Below are 22,996 nucleotides of genomic sequence, written 5' to 3'. Positions count from 1 at the left end.
TACTTGTTAAAAAATACAACAGAAGTTATACTTTAGATTTGAAATGTTAATCCCTTCTAATTCACCTTGCAAAAAGTCTCCAAGTTAGACAATCTTCAAATACATCTAAAGATGGATTAAAGCTTAAAACTATAGTAGATATGGCAAATGTCAAGTTCAAGGTGTCAAACCTGTCCAGGTCTAAAAAAGTTCCAAGAACAACAGACCTATACTGATGTCCCATTGAAAGTTTCAACCTGCATTTAAGAGAAGACAAAAGAAGCTAATCTATTTCCATGTTTATTGCAGAAGAAATTGTCATAGAGAGATTAAGTCTAACATGAGCTCTACCTGTGCACAAGGGGTCAGAACCAGGGAGAAGACCCAGGTCTGATACCCTCCCACTCAGTCAACATGCACAGGGCCTTCAAAAGTCTGAAGTCTCTCAAAATTGTTGTTCCCTCAGCCCTACAATGCCTCCCACCCATCTCTGTACCTTCTCTTATTTTCCACATCAAAAACAACACAAGTGTCTTCTTGTAGCACATCCTGGAGTCACCCACCAGTACCAATTCCCACAAAAAAATAAGCAAAAGGGACAGGAGAGGTGTCATTTTATGAAAATCTGTTGGGTCCCTTCTCTGGTCTCTTAAGTGCCGTTCTGACTGCTTTAAGACCTGGAGTGCATGTTTGTCTCCGAGGCTGTTACAGACCACGCCGTGTACTGAGACTTGAGCTTTTAAGGTCAGACACTCTGGAGCTGAAGAGACCAACACTTCCCTGTGTTGGAACCATTGGCTGTCTCTGCAGAACAATAAACAAAGCCAAGAAGCCCACTTGCAACAGGATCTGAGGTGGAGGATGACCGTGTGCACAGCTGACAGGCGAGTCACGACCGTCTTTCGGGGGATTTACGTTGGCTGCTTTGGCTTCCTCATCTTGTACATATTTGGTTTAGAGAATGCAAGGAATGTGCTAGCTGAGCAAGTTTATCCACTCTGTTCTCTAACCAGGCTCTTTTTCACTGAGGTCTGTTTCTGAAAAATTCCCTCAGCCAACTTTGCTGCCAAAGCAGCCCCACGGTTCAGTGGAACAGTTTAAACCTGAAACAAATCGTATCTAAAATCCCAGTGTGCACTGTATGGAAAGAGACTTTGACATAGAGGTACCTGAACGTATTATCAAAACACATATGGCAAAGTCCAGAACAACATCATCTTTCTATGGGCACATGACACACGAGAGGAGGAAGCCCACGGGACAGAGTGTTTGCTGAGCCCCCAGGAGGTATTATCCTCATTTACTGATGAGAAAACTGAAGATCACAGAAGTAAAATAACTCGGCCCAAGTTAGTATCCTAAGTGGCAGACCAAGACTTCAAAACCAAGTCTCATGGTATAAGACTGTGATACGTTGGTATATTCCTTTTATCCCAACAAGTTGACCAACTATGCAATTAAAAATCATTAAAGTATAGACTATTAAAGACCATTATGCATTGAGCTGGAACACAAATTTATGAAGAATACATAAATCAAGGTCCAGATTAATGATTTGCCAAAATCACAAAATTAATGTGGTTTTCTAATTTGTAAATAACCCCTAACACTGTATCTTAACCTTCTTTGGAAAATTAGTGATAACATGGAAACTCTTGGTTTTCTTGTAATTTCCTCACGTGTATTTTTTACCCGAAAAAAATAAAATGAATGTATCTTACGGAAATGAGTCCAGAAGTACAGACTGATTTAATTCGGGTTGGTTCATAGATAAGAATGGCCAAGACAAAAGCAAGGGAAAAATAAAATAGAACTACTGCACCACCTAGTGATGAAACTCTTTCTTTGCCAGAAAACCACCTAATGCAATTCCATTTTGCAATTCAATCCCCAGAACTCTGAGCCTGAATACTCATAAAATTGGCCAAAAGAAAAATGATAACAATGAATAATGGAAAATTAAAAGCAGATAAACAGGAATAGTGAAATGGGACAGAGTCTTCTGTTAAGATTCTATTGGAAGCTGGAGGTGAACCCCAATTCTGCTCCTCAAAGATCTGCCATAGATCCTGTTTACCTTTTTTTTTTTTTCATGTTATAAAATGCATTTTTTTTTAAACATCTTTATTGAAGTATAATTGCTTTACAATGGTGTGTTAGCTTCTGCTTTATAACAAAGTGAATCAGTTATACACACACATATGTTCCCATATCTCTTCCCTCTTGCATCTTACCTTTTTCTTTGTACCCTAAAACTTTAGGTACCATTTTATGAATTAACAAGGGTTCAACTTCAAAACATAGATGACGTTAAGTATCCATTTGATAAGTCTGAGATATTCTTCCTCCACAAGAACTCATTCTCCATCAGAAAGCAAGCTCAATGTAAGAACTGAGCATCTTTCTTCTAGGTTACCTTTCCCTCTGGTCTTGTTCTAAACAGGTGGCAATAAATCTGAAATTCAATGCTTGCTTTCAATGCTCAGTGAATATCAGAATACCCAAAGATAGCTTTCCTATTACAAATATTATAAAAATATTACTTCAAGAGCCAAAAAGAATAAAATCAAAAGAAAAAATTTCTTTTTAATCTCAAGATTTATATTTTGTTCAAGAACTTTTTAAGACTCATGGTCAGGAAGGAAATATATTTAATAACTTTATAATTCTTACAGGTGAATGAAGAAGTTGCCTAGAAAAAAGAAAATACATTTCAATGTAGTAATTACATGAAATATGTCAGTATGTGTGAAAAAAATGTTTACTTCCACTTTCCTTGCACAATTTTTAAAGTTTAGCAAGTTTTTATTCCAGCAGGGTTTGTAACAATTTCAGTGACTGGCTCTGTTGGCCCCAATCTCTTCTCAGGCAGGAGAATTAGTGGAAGCTAGTTGGGTACCTAGTACCTTCCCTTAGGAATCCCTAACAAAAATTCAAAATATGCATAGCTTTGGCGATACAAATCCTGAGTTGATAATTTTACAAGTCCCCATAATGCTGTCTGGTCTTTGTCAAAAATGAGATCTTATCTCATTATAAGAGCTCCCAGAATACTCTATAGAAACCAACATAGCACGGTGGGGAAAAAACATAGGTAATAGAGTAAGAATACCCCAGTTGAGCATTATTAGCTGTGTGACCTTGAGAAGTTCATCATCTTCTCTGAACCTCAAATGTTTCATTAGTAAAGTGAAGGATCACCTTCATAATTCTTAGTAATCCCTTTAACCTAAAGGTTACCATAAGTGTTAAAGAATGCTTATGAGGTGTCTAACAGATACTAAGCACTCAATAAAGGGTAGTCATTTATTAATAAACGTGACAGCAGGCTCTTTAAAACAGTTAATTCTTAGAAGTAGATGCTTATGTGGCCTAGCACTGGTCCTTGGTAAAACTATGAACTAGGCCAAGTTTGTCTTTTAAACTCCTTGCTCACCTTTTCAATGCTACCTTCCAAATCCAGTGTAAAACTGGCCCAGAAAACCTGACAAAAGGGTAAGAGGAAACACTTGAGTCTACAGTGAATGAGTTAAAAAGATATGTCGTAAAGACTCAAACACCCCATAAAGCTTTTGAAGACAGGTTTATTTATATATAAGCGCATGAAACTGAATACAGAAACTTTATTAAAATACTGTATATTACAAATTTTTAATCCAATAAATTCTGTGTAATGACATTTAAGTGCTGGATTCACTTTTAACAGTTGTTTTGTGTGTATCAGTAAAGAGTTCACCCTGTATATTACAAAGAGGAGAGACACATGTGGACCTCAGAAATGGTCCTGAGATTAGACAGTGGATGATGTTAATTGTGCATCTTTTCTTTAAAGCAATGAATTGGAATCTAGATCTTGTCTTTGCAGACCAACTTTCTATAATTAAAAATAACTTGCATATATTTATTGCTGCCCTTTGAAGAAAAGAGTGGTGAAAAATAATTTAAAATAAAGATCAACATTTCTATGCTTACCACAATTAAACCTGATGCTTACCACAATTAAAATAATTAAAATTCACTGCAAAATTTGTGTTCTCCAGGAAATTATGCTATATACACAATGAGATTTGTACATGAATTGGAAATAAAAAATTGCTTATATAAAATTAAAAATCAATAGTATACAATATTTACAGCTTGTTAGGTATTATAAATAAACATACTTTTTAAATAACCCTTCAAAATTAAACTGTATTATGTAAACATGCAGTACACATACTCATACAGTGTGGCTTATAGTCTTAACGGAAGGGGGAAAACTGTGTTCACATAACGTAGGATACTTCATCACATACGCCTTTGTTTTTATGCGTTACCCCTCCAAGGTTTCTTCTTCCTGTCTTTAAGCTTCACAGTACGTTAAGTATTTCTATAGTAAAAAAAAAAAAAAAATCCCTGATGGTAAACATATTCCTAAAAGTTACATGAAGTGTCTGCCCCTGTACTACAATATAAAGCTCACAGTTCACGCTGGACTCTCTGATTTACAACAAAACCAAATTTTAAAATTCCACATTTAATTGTCTTGACATTTTCTCATTTCAAACTTACTTGGAAAAAGAAAAAAACAGACAAATACCACATCATGAAAATGTAATGAAAGCAGTTGTCATCTGTCGTAGTCAATGGTGAAATAACTGATTTTTACTAAACCACAAGGACCTAATTCAATTATACCGTTCCTCAGCTCTGAATCCCCAGCCATAGGTGTACCAATCCTGAATCTTGTTAAATTCATTTTGCGAAAGTATCTTAACTTCCAAGGCACTAAGGCATCATTTAGCTTTTAAAAACTGCACTGTGGTTTACTAAATGATTCATCAGTGGTCTGAGAGTTAACACAATTTGAAAGTGAGTTTTTAATACCTATCAGGTAAACTATATTTTTGCTATGTGAATAAAAACATTTTCGTTGATTAACTTTAAGATAAAGTTGATCCCCTCGTTCTAGAATGACTAGAGTTGGGAGTTAATACTTTACAGTAGGATCCTATGAATTTTACCTAGTTATATGACTGAAATGAAAAATACTGTGGAACTTTATATTGTTCATCTAAATGGTAGAGCTCGTGTGTGCGCGTGTGTGTTTGAGAGACGTACAGAGCTTTGAAAATTCCTCCGTCGTAAATGCATCCGATATCACAAATACCAAGAAAGTGTCAACAATTAGACTGTCAACTCATCCAGTATTAAAGTAAATCATTTCTGATTACTTTTCAAACAAGTGCCTCTATTTTGCCTTCTATGGAGAAAACTTTAAAATGTTCCCTCCCAAAGATACTCAGTGATGATGTATAAATACTTTAACTTAAAAACAAAGGAAACTTTTCACCACCAATAGTACTCTCAAGTTATCGTTCATTTATACAGGGCTATAAAAAAATGATGCTTTTTAGAAATTATCAATATGTTATATGTTTAGGAGAAAAAGTGTTATAGTTATGGTGATTATGCATTATAGCTCCTCTTCCTATCTATTTATGTAACACTGCTTTCCAGTTTCAGTTACATACGTAAATACAGTTCCCAAATGGGGACAGTCATGTCACCACTGAGGGGAGGTATATACGGGCACAGGATATAATTTAAAAAAACATGTAGGAGGTCCATGCTCTCTTGACTTGCTTATAGTACTTAATTTTCAGCAAGATTATAGCTGCGTAACCGTAAGGTGTTAAGAACATTCTCTTCTAAACCAGCACTTTTGAGTCTATCAACAAACTGTACATATGTTTAAACTTTACCATATGACATCTGTATGGAAGGGGGAGGAATATTTTTAAGAAACTGCTAAATTAGTTCTCAAAATCAAGAAAGGGTTATTACATAAGTTCCACATATGTGCGATGAATGTAAAGAATGTGAAAATGAGTCCCCTAAGCTCAGGGGAGATGGTCACAGTTGATAGCTTAGCGCTCTTGGAAATTTGGGTGTTTCCACTAATCTAATAATGTATTAACTGGTGTATCTCCACATTTACTGAAAATACCTTATATATTAAGCATTACTTCCTCTAAACAAATTCATAGATACATTTTTAGATAACAATTTCAGCAACCTCCTCAAAAACACTGCATTGCCTACACTGAACAGAGATCCTTAAGTTAGTAGGCAAACCTACCACCACAAGCACAAAAATGTAGTATGATTTCAAAATGCTTTGTGGTAAGTTTAGTCTCACATATAAAGAAACACTGCATTATGCAAACATGCACTAAATGTACTCATACAGTGTAGTTTATAGTCTTAACAGAGGGGGAAACTGTGTCCACATAACGCAGGGTGCTTCATCAAGCGTGCCTGTGTGCGTTACCCCTCCAACACTTCTTCCTGTCTTTAAACTTCCCTCTGCTATAAATGCTACCACATGTTAGAAAAAGTTTATCATTTTTTAATCAAATAATGTCCTTTTTATGCCGTAGAGGCTTCCTCCACGATGTTATAAAAAGGACAGGAAGATAAGGGAAATTACTAGTCAATTTTAACCACTGAGATTCTCGCCCCTTATTATTAAAAGAAACAACCATTTACCCAGTTACCCAAGTGTTGCCAAACTTCTCTGCAGTCTAGGTCACTAGAATTTCTTCAGTAACTTTCCACATTCTTCCATCTTAAAAACAAATGGCAACTCTTTGAAGAGTTCTGATTAAGACTTTCTGAGAGAAACGTTTGTAATAGTGAGAGTGAAGTAGTTTGAGAACATTTCAGAAAGTCCTCTTAACATCTTGTTACTTCTTGAATTATAAAATGGACATAAATTAAAAATAAAAGTATTTCCTTTTAAGTTAAAAACAAACAAGTAGGGCTTAAGCACCTTTGGTCCACGGAAAGAGGGACGTGGCAGACACTGCAGCCCAGTTCTGTTCTCGCCCCGCACGGTGAAGCCACAGGCTGGGGTGGCGGGAGGTACACAGAGGGAGGGGACACCTCTCCACCCCGAAAGCAAGGAGAGTAAGTTGCATGTAGTGGAGATTCAATGAATATTGGCTGAGTAAATCCAAAAGAAGCAAGCAGGATAAGGTAAGGGCTAAATCCCGGCTACTTCTCCCTTTTCCTGTTTTAACTAGTAATAAACACAGCCTGATATTGAATCCTGCTTGCCCTGGCCATTTCCATCGCCACCAATTCCCAAAAGTGCTCTTAGAAAACTATCTGCTGATTTAAAAAATAAAGAGGTGGAGAGGAGAAGCAACATTATAAGAGAACTTTTTTAGTTTCCGTCTTCAAATATACGTAGGGAAAATGTGGAAATGGAAGAAAAACAATCTATTCAATTGGTATTGCAAAGTGTATTTAAAAAAAATTATAAGGACTATTGATCATTTACTGTTAAATACTGAGTCATCTCTTAGTATCCATAGCGGATTGATTCCAGGACCCGCATGGATACCAAAATTCGAGGATGCTTATAGAAAATGGCCATTATAGAAAATGGCATAGTATTTGCATATAACCTATGCATATTCTCCCATATACTTTAAATCATCTATTGATTACTTATAATACCTTATACAATGTAAATGGTATGTAAATGGTGTAAAAAGAGTGTAAATGCTATGTGAATAGTTGCCTGTGTGGGGCAAATGTACGTTTTGCTTTTTGGAACTTTCTGGAAATTTTTTCTGAATATTTCAATCCAAGGTTGGTTGAATCCCTGAATGCGGAACCGCAGATATGGAGAGTTGACTGTGCTGCTTCGCCATCATAAACAAAAAGTCAACAAGTGGGAGGGCCTGGATTCAAATCTATGTCACGGTATTCCATTTGGTCAATAAACTGAGAAAAATCAGAATTGGGGGAAAAAACAGGACTTAAGCTCTCAGCTAGAAGCAAGATGTTCTCCCAACTGTTTTAGGATTTAAATCATCTTGGTAGCTCTTGGGGACTCAAGGGCAGGAACCCTATCTTGGTCATCCTTGTACTTACTACAGAAAATACCAGGTTCAGCACTTTGTACATAGTAGATCCACCAAAAATGTTTACAAAATTGAATTCGTTGGCATGTAAGTGCCAGCTTGGGCACACTGACGTGGCAGCCCCACTCTCCTCATCTTAGTTAGAGGTTCTCTAAAGACGTTTTCCAAGAACATTTTAAAAACTATTCCTGTTCCTTACATCACAAATATATGATACACAGGGCAGCTCATTTCTTTATTTCTCACTTAAAGTACAAACAAAACCCTCACATTTTTGGGGGGCAGTAGAAATGTATGCTGCAAATACTAAGAAAGTACATTGGGTTACAAACTATAACACTGTTTAGTAAACACTAAGATCTAAAGTAAGAATAATTAACCTGCAAACACTGAATATGGCCACCACTTAGGACTCTCCTTATGTTAACTCCCTGTGTTAACTAATTACTAATTAGTTTAGGCATATAGGAGTCTCTTCTCTGAGGAACTGATTTCACTGTCAGCAGTATTTTATTAAGTATTTTTGAAAACAACGAAGTGTAAACTGCAGAGGATTTTCCCCTTCCCGCCTGCATTTTTCACAAAGAAAATTTACTGCTAAATCACACCTAAGTTTTAAGAAGATTTAACCCGAATACATCAATAAGGGCTTTTGTCACATCACAAACAAGGATCTCTAGCACTATTAAACCAAGAAAACTTTCCCCAAATTCAGAAATCTCAAAGTTCCTTAAACCTATTTAAAAGATCATTCAACTGAGCAAATGTATCAAATTCTGCACAATAATGTCAGTGTTCACTGAACAAAAGCTTTCCAATTAGACTGTATTCATATATAGCAGCTTTATATATATGTGTATATAATGATATATATGTGTATGTAGATATATATCATTAAATATTTCTTGTCTCTATAGGAAAACCAATAACATTTAAAAAATCTCATCACAGAAATCGCTATTAAGACATTTCATCAATTCACACTATCAACTGCATTTCAAAACATCGAAATAGTAACAGTTGCACAAAATCCCAATGGAAGCAACTAAAAACAACAAAGAAACCAAAAATTCCCCCCAAAGTTAACCGCACACACACACACACACACACTCCTCGTAACGTCAAGCAACTTGATGATGAGATAACTGCAGGACACTCGACAAACTGATGCACCTTCTCATACTGCCATTCTAGAGCAGAAACAGGAGTTTCATTCTCTTTGGTCCACGCAGCCATACACTTAATGTGTCCAAGTTATTTTCTGGCTAATTTCAGAACCATGTGTTCCATGTTACCTTATCATGGTAACTTTCTGAAACATGAAATAACCGTGTGTTAAAATAAATATTCATTTCTATAGCTCTCAAACCATTTCAACATGTTACTGGTAATTCCTCCCAAAGAATACGAACACTTAAAATTATTGACCAAATAATTTAAAGAATTTAAAGAATAACCAAAGTAAAGGAAGAACACAATTCAAGTCTAACAGAAAAGGAAAAATCAAATTGACTTGGAAGATTTAGGCCTAAATTTAATTTAGGATAATGTCAGGAATATAAAGAACACATGAAAACAATTTCAGGCTTGAACATAATAAAAAGAATCAATTTTAAGATTTACTTTAAAGATCTCTAAGAATGCATAGTTGCTTCTTGGGTTTTTTAAAAACAAATTTCCAAGCCACAGTGTTACTAAACTCCCCCGCCGCCCGAAACTTGCTTCCATACTGGTAAAATACCCCCAACTCCTCATCGGTGAGTTGTTGACACTATTCTGCTTTTTGGTGGAGAAAAGGTGCCGTGGGTAAACAAAGGTCTTATATTTGAATGGGACCTAATAGAAACTTATGGTTTTCCAAATTAGATTATAAAACAGTGAGGCTAGAGTATGCAGATTATTTTTTGGATTGTCCTTAACTTCATATTTTCTGCAGCTGGCTCTTCCTTTGAGTTAGCATATATATAATTGTATCTGGTATTAAAAAATTCTCAGTAGGAGACAAATTCCACCAGGTTCTGTGTTGCCCTTACTTGTACTCTTAAATACAATTACATATTGCCAAAACCTCTTAAGGATTTTTTCATTCTAATAAATGTCATCACAGATTCTAGTAAACTTAAATAACAGCATAAAACAAGAGCTGAACAACTGAAATGAATAACTCAAATATGCATTCAATACTGTATTGATATGCTGAGATTTGTTGCCAAATTTTATAATTATTTACTATATTCCCCAATTTTTACTTAGAGAAATTATGATGCTACCACATACCCAAAGTAAGATAGTTTATTACTCTTCCTATATGTTTCTTATCTACAAATGAGGCTTCCTCCTTTCATAGCCTAATTTAGGCCACTCTTTAAATATAGTTAATACTCCAGAATGAAAGACTGCTTATGTTTTGTCAAAAATCAAGATATATGCAACAAGTAATATAATCCCACTGAGATACTAGTTGTAAAGATGTTTTCTCCATGAGATACATGGCAAAAACTTTCTTTAGAAGGGTCAAGAATGCAACGTGCATTTCAGATTTCTTAAAAAATTTATAAGAAAATTTTCAAATTATACTTTTGTGACACACAAGCTACAATCAATGTGTATGACCCATAAAGTTTTTAATTTCATATCAATAGAATGTTTATGTATGAGGGAAACTATTAAAAGAGTGTTACTTAAGTGAGTGAAAAGGGTGCACCCTATAGATCTACTTTGAGTCGTTAAAAGAGTTCAGCAGTTTTCCATTAAGTATTATTTTTCACGTAAAGTAAATAACAATAATGCCTAATTTATATGAAAGCCCTAAATCCCAGAAACGTTCAACATAAAAAATCAAATAATTTGTCTCACATTAAATGATTCGGTATTCAGCACTCATACGGGATTTAGCATTACAAAACAAAAATCTCACTACACCACCTGAATTCATGTCAAATATGTTCACAGCACTCATCTACATCTACACTTGCAAATTTCACATGATCAATGTTAAAAAAAAGAAAAGAGTTTGGCACATATGTCAATTCTTCAAAACGTCCCTGTAACTTAACACAACACTGTTAAGAACGATGATTCAATGCCAGTGTTAACCTGATTGGCAGCTAAACAAGGTGCTTTTTCTTGTAGCTTCACATAGTGTCATGCGCCTTGCCTGGGACGGAGGCACGTAAGGTGCAGTGCGGTAGTGCAATCACTTGAACACCAGAGGGCAATCTTCCCACACAGCTCAAGGCCTTATGTTTTGACCTGCTCCTTCCACATTCTTGTACAATTTCATTCCCACTTGTTAACAATGCCATTTTCAGAGAATCTGTACATCTGCTTCCTTATGTGAAGTAAGACATGCCCACAGAAACCTCAGAGTGTGGCGAGGATCCTTGAAAAGGAGATGATTAATGTCAGTACGGTCTGTCCAACGCCCCACACCAGTGCTTCCAAGGGGGCCATGTTCTTCCCTGCCACTCTGTAAATGCCGGCGACTGCTGCACCTAGATGAGAAAGAGGGAGAGACAAATAACACCTTCATTCATTCTGAGACACGCTACCTGGCTGTAACTTAAGATCTCTTTTCATTTGAGCCAAACAGTAAGTCATCAATCATTCTCATTTTATAATTTTCTATGAAAGAGTTTCCATGTGATTGGTAAAAGTTACACTCTACCATATCACATTTACCCACAAAATTGAATAACAGGCTTTTCTATTCAACTGCAAAATACGTATTTATGGTATATGCTGCTTACTTGACACAAAATATGTTCATAAAAAATGAGTAATTCATTATCGTAATCTCTCAGCTGGGTGTTAAATCGGCCAGACCTCATCAGCACTCTTATAAACATATGACACAATATATTGGTAAGTATAAATAATAATACAGAAAACCATACAATTTAATATAATTTCTAAATTATTCAAGAAAAAAGTTAATATTAAAGGAATTTAAATTTCTTTCAGTAAAATGAATTAATTCTTAAATGTCACATAAAATATCAGAATTTTGACTAATGTGCTTACTTCACAATCTACCATATAAAATGGTTTAAGTGTTTTAATAAAGCATACAACGGTAAAGTTATTTGGAGACGAGTATCTTGACATCTAATAAAAGTGGAATATGAACCTGACATCCATCTGTTCCAGGAAAATTTTTTAGATAACGTGCATTTCTGAGAATGAGAGACTCTCAGGAGCTTCAAAGCCCCGAGGCTCTGGTTCAACACTTCATCTTATTGCTATAGTATGTATAGTGATGTGGTATCTAAGAGGCTGATTTTAAAAGTACATTCAGAAATCATAAAATGAGGAAACATTTAAACTATGGTTATGCCATCTCACAGGTTGAGATGGCCTTAAAACTCTTCTCTAGAAAAAACTGTCTATGTATCCTAGAATGATCAAACAAAAAGAACAGAAATAAATTATTTGAAGACACTGAATTATAATTATTTGAGATAGAAATTCTACTCATAAAAATTAGCTAAGAATTAACTCCATAGTTCACTTAAATTCAAAATATTATATTCCTCTATAGAAGATATAAATAGGAAAAGCAAATTATTACTTTAAGCCAAGGGCTTTCATATACATATTTTAAAGAAGGAAATTAAAATTTATAGTATATTTACAGCATACTATATATCTTGACAGGAACTTTATCATCTTAAATATCATATCACTCCTGAGTATTATTACTTAATTTAAAGATGAAAAAAACAGAAGTTCAGAGAGTTTCAATTACTAGCCCAAGGAAATACAGTAAGTACAGAGCTGGAATTTCAATCCAGGTTAGTCTGGCTATAAATTTCCAAATCATTCTATCATTTCACATTTACACCAAGTGAAAAAGAGAATAAGGAATTCAGAAAATAATAAAGTAACTGATAATTATCTCAATACTAAATAAAACTCCTAGTAGCACCAACATTTACTTAATCAAGTAATAAACTTCACTAGTATAATTAGTCATATCCTCAAATTTTAGAATTGGATAACATTCTGAAAATATTTTAAAGATCTTAGCCTTGTTTGTTATCAGAAATTATGTTAAAATAAGCCTGAGAAATACTGTCTTTACTTTGGGTTCACCCTAGATTTCCATGACTATCTTCAATTTTAAAAACCACAATTTGGCCTCCATTTCTCCAGCACTAAATTTTCAAAAATGATCCAAAAGGTGAAAAACATAGCAATTACTAGCTCAGGCTGCCTGGGAAGTGCCAATTTGTTCATTCAAACATCTCATGCTTATATAAAGTTAAGAGCATGGATTTTGGAGCTAGACTTGTGGGTTAAAATCCAAGCTCCACTAATGAGTAGCTGTGTTACACTGAGCAATCACTTAACCTCCCTGTGACTTATTTCTTCAACTGTAAAATGGGTGGGTTTGAAGATAATACTTGGAAAGGGCTTAAAATAGTGTCTGGTCCTAGTATGTACTCCAAATTTTGGTTAGTAGTTGTTGCAGTAGTAAATGATAAAGGAATTTCCAATCAGTGATTCATCATTCAATAAATGGTGTGGAACAACTGATAGCCACTTGGAAGAAATAAATTTAGGTCCCTACTTCACACCACTCCCCAGAGTAAATTCAGATGGGTTAAAAAACTAGATCTTAAAAGCAAATAAATAAAATGAATTTCACTTTGGAAGGCTTGCTGTTTGAGGAATAACTTACAAAACCACAAATAACCCACTTTTCTTTATACTCTTTCAAGAAACAGAGGATAAGATCTTCAACCCTATAATGTAAGGGGAGAAAAACCACTGTAAAACTCCAGAGTTTCCAAAATCAAGAGAGATATTTATAGCATTATACAGAAAATAAAACAAACTACCGTTTTCCTCCCAGTAGATAATCAGGAACCAATTTGTAAGTTACAACTTCCCTTCAAAAGAAGCAGATTTACACTAGCTCCCATTGCACTATATCATTTCACAACCCAGAAGCACTAGTCAGAAAAGACTGTTCCAGTGGAACTCTTAATGGAAAAGATCTGAAAGAAAACAATTCTGTGTGCCTATTAAATGATTTTGGAAACACTGCTATTAAATATTGAGCAGATATGAAGGAGTATTTATAAAATACATGTAGACTGTTAAAAAAAAACCACACAACAAATTCCCAAGTACCACCATCCAACTGAAGAAAAGAACATTACTATTTCATTTGAGGTTCCAGTGGACTCTCCTCAATCACATCCCATTCCCTCCCAAATTTGGTTTTTATCATTCCTTTGCTTTTCTTCAGCTTTACCGCCTGCCTATATCCTAAGATGTCTATTATTTAGTTTTTTAAATAAATGAATTCTATATAAATTGATACTGTAAGTATTTTGGAATTTTTGGCTCAATGTTATATTCAGAAAATTATCCATCTTGTTGTATATAGCAGTAATTCATACATTTACACTGTTGTATAGAATTCCAAGTATGAATATACCACAACTTATTTATCCATTCTACTGTGGATGACATTGTTTCTAGTCCTTAACAATGACAAACCCTGCTTCTGTAAACATCCTTGTAACATGACCTCTGGCACACATACGCAATCGAGAGTTTCTCTACCACGTGGGTAAAAGTAGAATTGCTCAGTCCTATGTTATGGGCATTTTCAACTTTACTAGGTAATGCCAACTTGTTTTCCAAAGTAATTGTACCAATTTATATCCCAGTTACTCCATATCCTCAGAAGCAGTTGATATCTTTAAAAAAATTTTTTGTCAGTCTGGCAGGTAAGAGATGTTATCTCTGCAATTAATTTGGGTTTCCCTGATTTTTAATGTCATTGAGCTTTTCCTCACATATTCTTCATATTTGGCCATTAGGGTTTCTACTTCTATGAAATGTTCGTCAAATCTTTTGTCCATTTTTCTATTGGATTGTCATTTTCTTATTTGATTCATAGGGTTTTGTAAAATACAGTTTGGATATTAATCTTTTTACATTTATATAAGCTAACAAATGTCTTCCCCCAATTTGTGCTTTAGTTTTCACTCCTGTTAAGATGTATTTTACTGAACAATAGGCAGTTGAAAGAGTACAAATATTGTGATCCTTATTTTCCTGGTGAAATGTATGCAAGAATGAAGAAGGCAGAAGTGTAATAGGGTGCCTGAAATAGATGAAACATGTTCGGAACTGCCACTGTGAACAACAGCAGAAGGTATCAATTAGAAATATGTAAAGATCCCAAAAGTACTAAGGGGCTAGAGAAGACTGGCATAGCAAAGATGAAGTGGAGAAAGCAATTCTGCTGAGCTGAGCTGAAGGTAAATAACAGGTGTAAACCTGCAAGGACAAGGGTGACTAGGAGAAGAGTCACCAGTGGACAGAGATGTCAATATACAGCAACATAAAGTGTCTGCAGAGAGGTGGACCACTGAAAAGTGATTTGATCTGCCCTCCACATTCCTGAGAGAATGCAAATATAAAGGTTAAGGCAGATTTGGTTCTAATGGTGTTGATTCTCAGTTTGTGTAATCAGATCAGGGGTCAGCAAACTATGATCCACAGGTCCAGTCTGACTCACCACCTGTTTTTGTACAGCATGTGAGCTAAGAATGGTTTTTACATTTTTAAATGGTTTAAAAAAAATCAAAAGAATAATAATATTTCATGATACATGAAAAGTGTATGAAATTCAAACTTTAGTGTCCATAAATAATGTTTTATTGGCATACAGCCATAGTCATTTCTGATACTGAACTATCTTTGCATTCCTAGGATAACATTCTTAAAGTAAATGAACCTATACTTTTCCATCCTGTAGTCTTCATCTTGTTTAGCAACAAGATTACTTTGCTCCAGCAAATATGCTGTGCACAGTTTTTAATCTTTCCATTTCCTGCAATAATTTGGAAAAAATAGGAACTGTTCCCTGAAAATTTGGTAGAACTCATCTGTAAACCTCATTTGAGTCTGGACTTCTTTTAGGAGGAGGGGTCTTCAACATTTCAATTGTTTAAAAATACTTATTGTAATATTCATATTTTCTATTTCTTCTTATGCCAATTTTAGCAACTTATATTTAGGAATATATAGCTGTTTACAAAACTGTCATTTTTATAGTTCTTTATTCTACCTTTATTATTGAGTCTGTAGTTATTTCTTCTATGCTGTTCCATATTTTACTTTTCTGTCTTAACTATTTGAGTTACGGCAGCAATCTATTCACCTTATTATCTTTCCAGAAAACCAGTTTTTTGCTTTGTTATTAATCTCTCATAAACTCAACTTAAAAAACTTAAATGCATTTCTCTATAAATAAAAAATATATATATATATAATAAAACTAAACAACATAATTAAAAAAGATACCATGCACAACAACCATAACATAATAAGAGTTTAGGGATTAACTTAATGAAAATATACAACCCTCCTATTGAAAAAAACACTTTTAAATTCTAACAAAAGACGCAGAAAATGATCTGAACAAATGGAGATACATTACATGTTCTTGGGTGGGATTTAATTTAATATGTCAATTCTTCCCAAATTAACCTCTACAATCAATTAAATCCCCATAAAAATCACAGTTATACTTTTTGAGGAACTCAGTAGACATATTCTAAAATTTATATGAAAGAATAAAGGTCCATGAATAGTTATGTTAACTTTGAGAAAGAAAAGAAATGAGAGGGACCAGCCCTACCAGATATTAAGAAATACTACAAAACAATAGAGACAAAAAAATGAGGCCTTGCTGCAAGAACAGATAAAAAGACTAACAAACCAGAACAGAATTTGAAGACAGGTCCATGTACCTTGAGAACACAGTACACAAAAAAAGATGAATCAATGGATAGATTTTTTTAGTGGTGTGGTAAAAATTGACTTACTACATGGGAGGAAAAAAAATATACCTGGAATCCTATCTAGTTCCAAACACAAAGATAGACTCTAGACCAGAAGGCAAATTATGACCTGAATGTCAGACATCTGTTTTTGTAAATAAAGTTTTATTGGAAAAAGCCATGCCTATTCATTTACCAATGTCTATGGCTGCTTTTATGCCCTAATGGCAGAGCAGAATAGTAGTGACACAGACCCTCTGGCCTGCAACGTTTAAAATAGTTACTATCTGGCCTTTTAAGAAAATGTTTGCTCAGTCCTGCTCTAGATAAATTAAAGACTTTAATACAAAGGTAAAACTATAAAATTAACAAAAGAAAATATATCAGAATATCTTTTGACCTTGGTGTGGAGGAGAACTTCTTAAATAAAATTCTAAATTATAAACCATAGGCAAAAAGACTCTTTAAGCTGATTATATACAATAAGGATTTCTGCTCAATAAACAACATCATGGATGAAGGTACTGATAAAAGACAGAGAAGTTATTTGCAAAGTTCAAAACCAATAAGACACCAATACATCTAAGAAACATCTATCATTTAATAAAAAACAAGAACCCCAAAAGAAAAGCACAGAATTTAAAGAAGCTATTTGTAGGAGAAGAAGTCTAAATATATGATAAGAATAAAAAAAGATATTCAAATTCATTAGTAATCAGAGAAATGCAAATTAAATCAACAAAGAGGTGTCACTTTAGCCCTCAGACTTGCTAAAATTAGACAGCAATACAATGCCAAGCAATGGCATTATAGAGAAACCCATTTCCTCCCAATTCTGGTATTAACTATCAGTACTAACTAAAATGAAAAATCACTCTATTCTGGAAATAAAAATCTAAGAGGTAGTAAAATATAATAGATATGTATCTATATTCAGTCAGCCATCATTTGCTGAATACAGATATTTAGCCATCATTTGCTGAATTGAATATACAGCTATGATTGTGCTAGCACTCACAAAATACATTAAGAAAATAAATGCAGTTAAATATTCACATTGGCTAGTTTTCTTAATTCAAGTGTTTGCAGGTCAAAAAATTAGCCAGAAGAAATTTATATGTTTTATTGTTAACCTGGATACAAATTTTTACTTGAAATTGTGTCAGACATATTTGTAAGGATTTTTAAATATAACACTGCAGTTTCCAAATTCATTAGCTTATTTTATTCTTGACTGAATTGAAAGCAGGTAATATATACATACACATCACTAGGGAAGTAGAATCATGTTCTCTTTAAAATGTCACAATAATTTACACCAATAAACACACATATGATACACATACTACTTCCGACTTTGGAACAAGCCGTTCCTTCTTCCTCCCTCCTCTGTTTACGGTTCCACAGTTAGAGCAGTGGCCCACATCAAGAACGTCAGCAGTCCCTTTCATGTCTCTTTGGATGCCACCACAGTGAATAACAACCAATTTGGATTTTTCCCTTTGCCACAGTCCTGACACCAACTCCTTTTCCAACCCACTGCCACTAGTCTAGTTCAGATCTAGCCTCAAATTCAGATCACAGTTAATGCCTCAACTCTTCTTCTTTCCCCTTTTTCCTCCCTTCTTCCCTCCCCCCACTTTCTTCCTTCCTTTCCTCTGTGCTTCCTCCCTCACTACATCCATCTATCCAACCAGTATTTTCTGAGTATCTGTTCCATTCCAGGTACTGTTTTATTGCTGGAGATTCAGCAGTGATGAAGACAGACAAGGTCCCTGCTCTTTCAGAGTTTCTTCTTGGTCCTTTCTTCACATATATTCTACATTCAGCCATAAAATAAATTTTCCTATGGAATTGCTTTGCCCCTTTCCAACCCCATTCTAAAATACCTAATTGTTTTCCATGACCCACAGAATAAAGTCCAGACTCTGGCTGGCCGTCCAAGATCCTTGAGGATCTGGCTCTTTCCGACTGAATTTCCTACTACTCCACTCTGCACATTCGGTGCTTCAGCTAAGTCCGATTGCTTGTTTTAAACTCTACCTATGGCAAAATGAATGAAGTACCATGTGAGAAATCTACAGGTTGAATGCAGCAACAACAAAAACCTAACGCAAGATAACACACAAAAACCAAATAGTAAATGAAGACAGGATGAGAAAATAGACTACTCCCTATTTCCCGCAACTGTTTTATGACTGTCTCATTTGTGCCACAGGACAAACCCAGAGACATGGGAACAGGGCTCTCCCCTCCAGGCAAGGTGTGCTGATCACTCTGGGAAAAGGTGACTGTGGGACACAGAAGGAGGGAGGCCTTGATGCCATGGAAGAAAAGGACTTTCTCTCATCTCTGGGGCTAAGAACGAACTTAGAAAGGAAGACACCCTCGTTGGCGAGTCTTGAAGCAGATCCAGCAGCGACAGCCAGCTGCCCTAGCCTCCCAGAAGCTGGACAGAGTGAACGGCAACAGAAGCTCTGCTGTTCACCTGCAGTGACGAGACCACACAGCAGACAGAAGCACCAGTGTCTGGCAGAACCACACGAAGCAAGCGGCTGAGGCCCCTCCAGGCTCAACAGGATGCATCTAAGTTCTGGCTCAACTAGCACAGCAGAACCCAAGTCTGGATTTGGGGCCTCAGTACAGCGCTAAGAGGAGAAGGTCAGAGGGAGTGAACCTGAGGACTGTAGGACATGCACATGAGGCAGCACAGTAGAAAACTTGCAAACAGCTGGAGGACATAAAGTGGCTAATTTCTAGTAGGCCAGGGGAGATTTATGTCATAATAATTTGTGTTTAAGAAGGAAGTGCACTATTATGGTCAATTAATCTGCATACGACAGAGGAGGCAAGAATATAAAATGGAGAAATTCAAAAAGTGGTGCTGGGAAAACTGGACAGCTACATGTAAAACAATGAAATTAGAACCTTCTCTGGCACCATATACAAAAATAAACTCAAAATAGATTAAAGACCTAAATGTAACACTGGATACTATAAAACTCCTACAGGAAAACATAGGCAGAACATTCTTTGACATAAATCGCAGCAAGAGTTTTTTGGATCTATCTCCTGAAGTAATGGAAGCAAAAGCAAAAACAAACAAATGGGAACTAATTAAACTTAAAAGCTTTTGCAGAGCAAAAGAAACCATAAACAAAATGAAACAACAACCTATGGAATGGGAGAAAATATCTGCAAACGATGCGACCGACAAGGATTGATTTCCAAAATATACAAACAGCTCAACAACAAAAAAACAAACCACCCAATCAAAAACTGGGCAGAAGACCTAAATAGGTATTTTTCCAAAGAAGACATACAGATGGCCAATTAGGCATATGAAAAGATGCTCAACATTGCTAATTATTAGAGAAATGCAAATCAAAACTATAATGAGGTATCACCTCACACCAGTCAGAATGGCCATCACCAAAAAGTCTACAAATAATAAATGCTACAGAGGGTGTGGAGAAAAGGAAACTCTCCTACAGTGTTGGTGGGAATGTCCATTGGTACAGCCATTATGGAGAACAGTATGGAGGTTCTTTAAAACGCTAAAAATAGAGTTACCATATGACTCAGCAATTCCATTCCTGAGCATATATCCAGAGGAAACTCTAATTTAAAATGATAGGGCTTCCCTGGTGGCACAGTGGTTGAGAATCTGCCTGCTAATGCAGGGGACACGGGTTCGAGCCCTGGTCTGGGAAGATCCCACATGCCGCGGAGCAACTAGGCCCGTGAGCCACAACTACTGAGCCTGCGCGTCTGGAGCCTGTGCTCCGCAACAAGAGAGGCCGCGATAGTGAGAGGCCCGCGCACCGCAATGAAGAGTGGCCCCCGCTTGCCGCAACTAGAGAAAGCCCTCACACAGAAATGAAGACCCAACACAGCCATAAATAAATAAATAAAGGAGCTCCTTTAAAAAAAAAAAAAAAAAATGATAGGGCTTCCCTGGTGGCACAGTGGTTGAGAATCTGCCTGCTAATGCAGGGGACACGGGTTCGAGCCCTGGTCTGGGAAGATCCCACATGCCGTGGAGCAACTAGGCGCGTGAGCCACAACTACTGAGCCTGCGCGTCTGGAGCCTGTGCTCCACAACAAGAGACACCGCAACAGTGAGAGGCCCGCACACCGCAATGAAGAGTGGCCCCCGCTTGCCACAACTAGAGAAAGCCCTCGCACAGAAACGAAGACCCAACACAGCCAAAAATAAATAAATAAATAATAAAAATAAGTAAATTTTAAAAAATAAAAATAAAAAATAAAAAATAAATAAATAAATAAAATAAAATGATACATGTACCCCAATGTTCATTACAGCACTATTTACAAGAGCCAACACATGGAAGCAACCTAAGTGTCCATGGACAGATGAATGGATAAAGATGTGGTATATATACACAATGGAATATTACTCAGAATAAAAAAGAATGAAATAATGCCATGTGCAGCAACATGGATGAACCTAGCAATCATCATACTAAGTGAAGTCAGACAGAAAAAGACAAATGTCATATGATATCACTTATATGTGGAATCTAAAAAAAAATGATACAAATAGACTTATTTACAAAACAGAAACACACTCACAGATGTAGAAAGTAAAGTTATGCTTACCAAAGGGGAAAGGGGGGGAAGGGATAAATTTGGAATTTGGTATTAACAGATACACACTACTACATATAAAATAGTTAAACAACAAGGACCTACTGTATGGCACAGGGAACTATATTCAATATCTTGTAATAACCTACAATGGAAAAGAATTTGAAAAAGAATACATATATATGTATAACTGAATCACTTTGCTGTATACCTGAAACATTGTAAATCAACTATACATCAATAAAAAAATTAAAAACTTTAAAACCCAAGAATTTAAAAGGAAAAAAACATGTAATTGCTACTTCTAAGCTTCCAACTGTTCTTAAAATATAAATAAACCAATTTGTCCTGAAATTTATTTAAATGATTAAAAATTAAGACTATGTGAAATAATAATAACTAAAGCTTAAAAAATATTTTAAGTATGTCAAAATTAGAATTTATTCCAATTTTAATTTCCTGGTTTTAAAGAAGGCAAATTATCTGTAATATATTTAGAATATACTTTTAAAAAAAGAAGGAAGTGCACTTTTATTTTGCAGTCACAGGCAGATGACATCAAGGACCTAAGAACTATATCTTCACTTTTTTTAAATGACAATTATCACTGGCATATTTGTGTGCCTACCTCTCTCCCTTACCACATAGTGAGCTCCTTTAAAGAAGAAACTACATCCACTATAAGATAAATTTTCCCACGAACTGCTTTACCTCTTGCCAATTTCTACAAGTTTTTCCATTTCCCCAAAACCTTCCATAATGAGTATTCATACAGCAGAAGTACCAAAACTATCTGTTCAGTAATTAAGTGAACTGATCTTTACCTTCTAGATGAAGTGTGGTTAGTGCTGAGAAATAGTCTACATGAAAGATTACACTGTTGCATTTACAATAAGAATAAAGTTACCAAAACTGTAAGTGCATATAAAATTATGTGCTTAAAACTAAATCAACTTACTAGTAATCATTGCCCCAGTCACGGAAGCCAGAAATCCGATGCTGACTGCAATGACAGAGATTACTCTCCCCTGCCGATGCCTCTGTAGCATCACGAACATCAACACTCCTGCAGCACCATGGACAAACAGAGAGGAGAAGAGAGCCCAGAGGAAGATCCAGTACCACATCTCTGAAAGGAAAAGCAAAGTGTTAATAATTCTGTTGAAAAACATCTTAGAAAATCCAGTGTAACAAATAGTGAGCACCCATGATCTGGAAGTAGGTTAAATGAGATAACAGATTAAAAACATGCCTAGTACAGTACTTGATACATAGTAGTACTAAATAAATTTTAACCGTTATCATCGTCACTAATGCTTGATGGGGAAATCATTCCCTCCATGACTTCAGAAGGTCAACGCCTCTAATTTCCTCTAAATGTGCCCATCATATAGCTATAATCTATTAATTTCTCTAATAAACCCTCATGTCTGCAAATCTCTTGCAATAAATTGTATAAGTTAATTAACTGCTGTTTGATATATAATTTTCTATCTTCTATACTAAGTGCCCAGACATTTTTAAAAACTACCACTTAATTCAAATAATAAGTAAAATAAGTACAAAAATTATCTGTTCAATAAATAAATGGGGCTTCCCTGGTGGCGCAGTGGTTGAGAATCTGCCTGCCAATGCAGGGGACACGGGTTCGAGCCCTGGTCTGGGAAGATCCCACATGCCGCA

General features: G+C 35.5%; 1 protein-coding gene across 3 annotated transcripts in view; it reads right to left on the bottom strand.

The window, feature by feature from the left end:
- Positions 1 to 22,996, bottom strand: part of TMEM170B (transmembrane protein 170B) — a 45,406-nt gene that overhangs the window by 3,994 nt on the left and 18,416 nt on the right. The window contains exons 2-4 of one of the 3 annotated variants that reach the window (XM_036868230.1): positions 22,272 to 22,442; positions 11,258 to 11,389; positions 3,565 to 4,348 (exon numbers count right to left, since the gene is read on the bottom strand). In XM_036868230.1, the coding sequence (XP_036724125.1) occupies positions 11,259 to 11,389; positions 22,272 to 22,442 (302 nt within the window). In that variant the 3' untranslated portion in view covers positions 3,565 to 4,348; position 11,258. Of the gene's footprint in view, positions 1 to 3,564; positions 4,349 to 6,282; positions 11,390 to 22,271; positions 22,443 to 22,996 lie in introns of those variants that run through there. The other 2 variants (XM_036868231.1, XM_036868229.1) reach the window with 2 other exon arrangements.

The sequence above is a fragment of the Balaenoptera musculus genome, chromosome 11 (genome assembly GCF_009873245.2).
Source record: "Balaenoptera musculus isolate JJ_BM4_2016_0621 chromosome 11, mBalMus1.pri.v3, whole genome shotgun sequence".
Taxonomy (NCBI): Eukaryota; Metazoa; Chordata; class Mammalia; order Artiodactyla; family Balaenopteridae; genus Balaenoptera; species Balaenoptera musculus.
The sequence above is the reverse complement of the archived record's forward strand: the minus strand, read 5'-3'. Positions and strand labels throughout refer to the sequence as shown.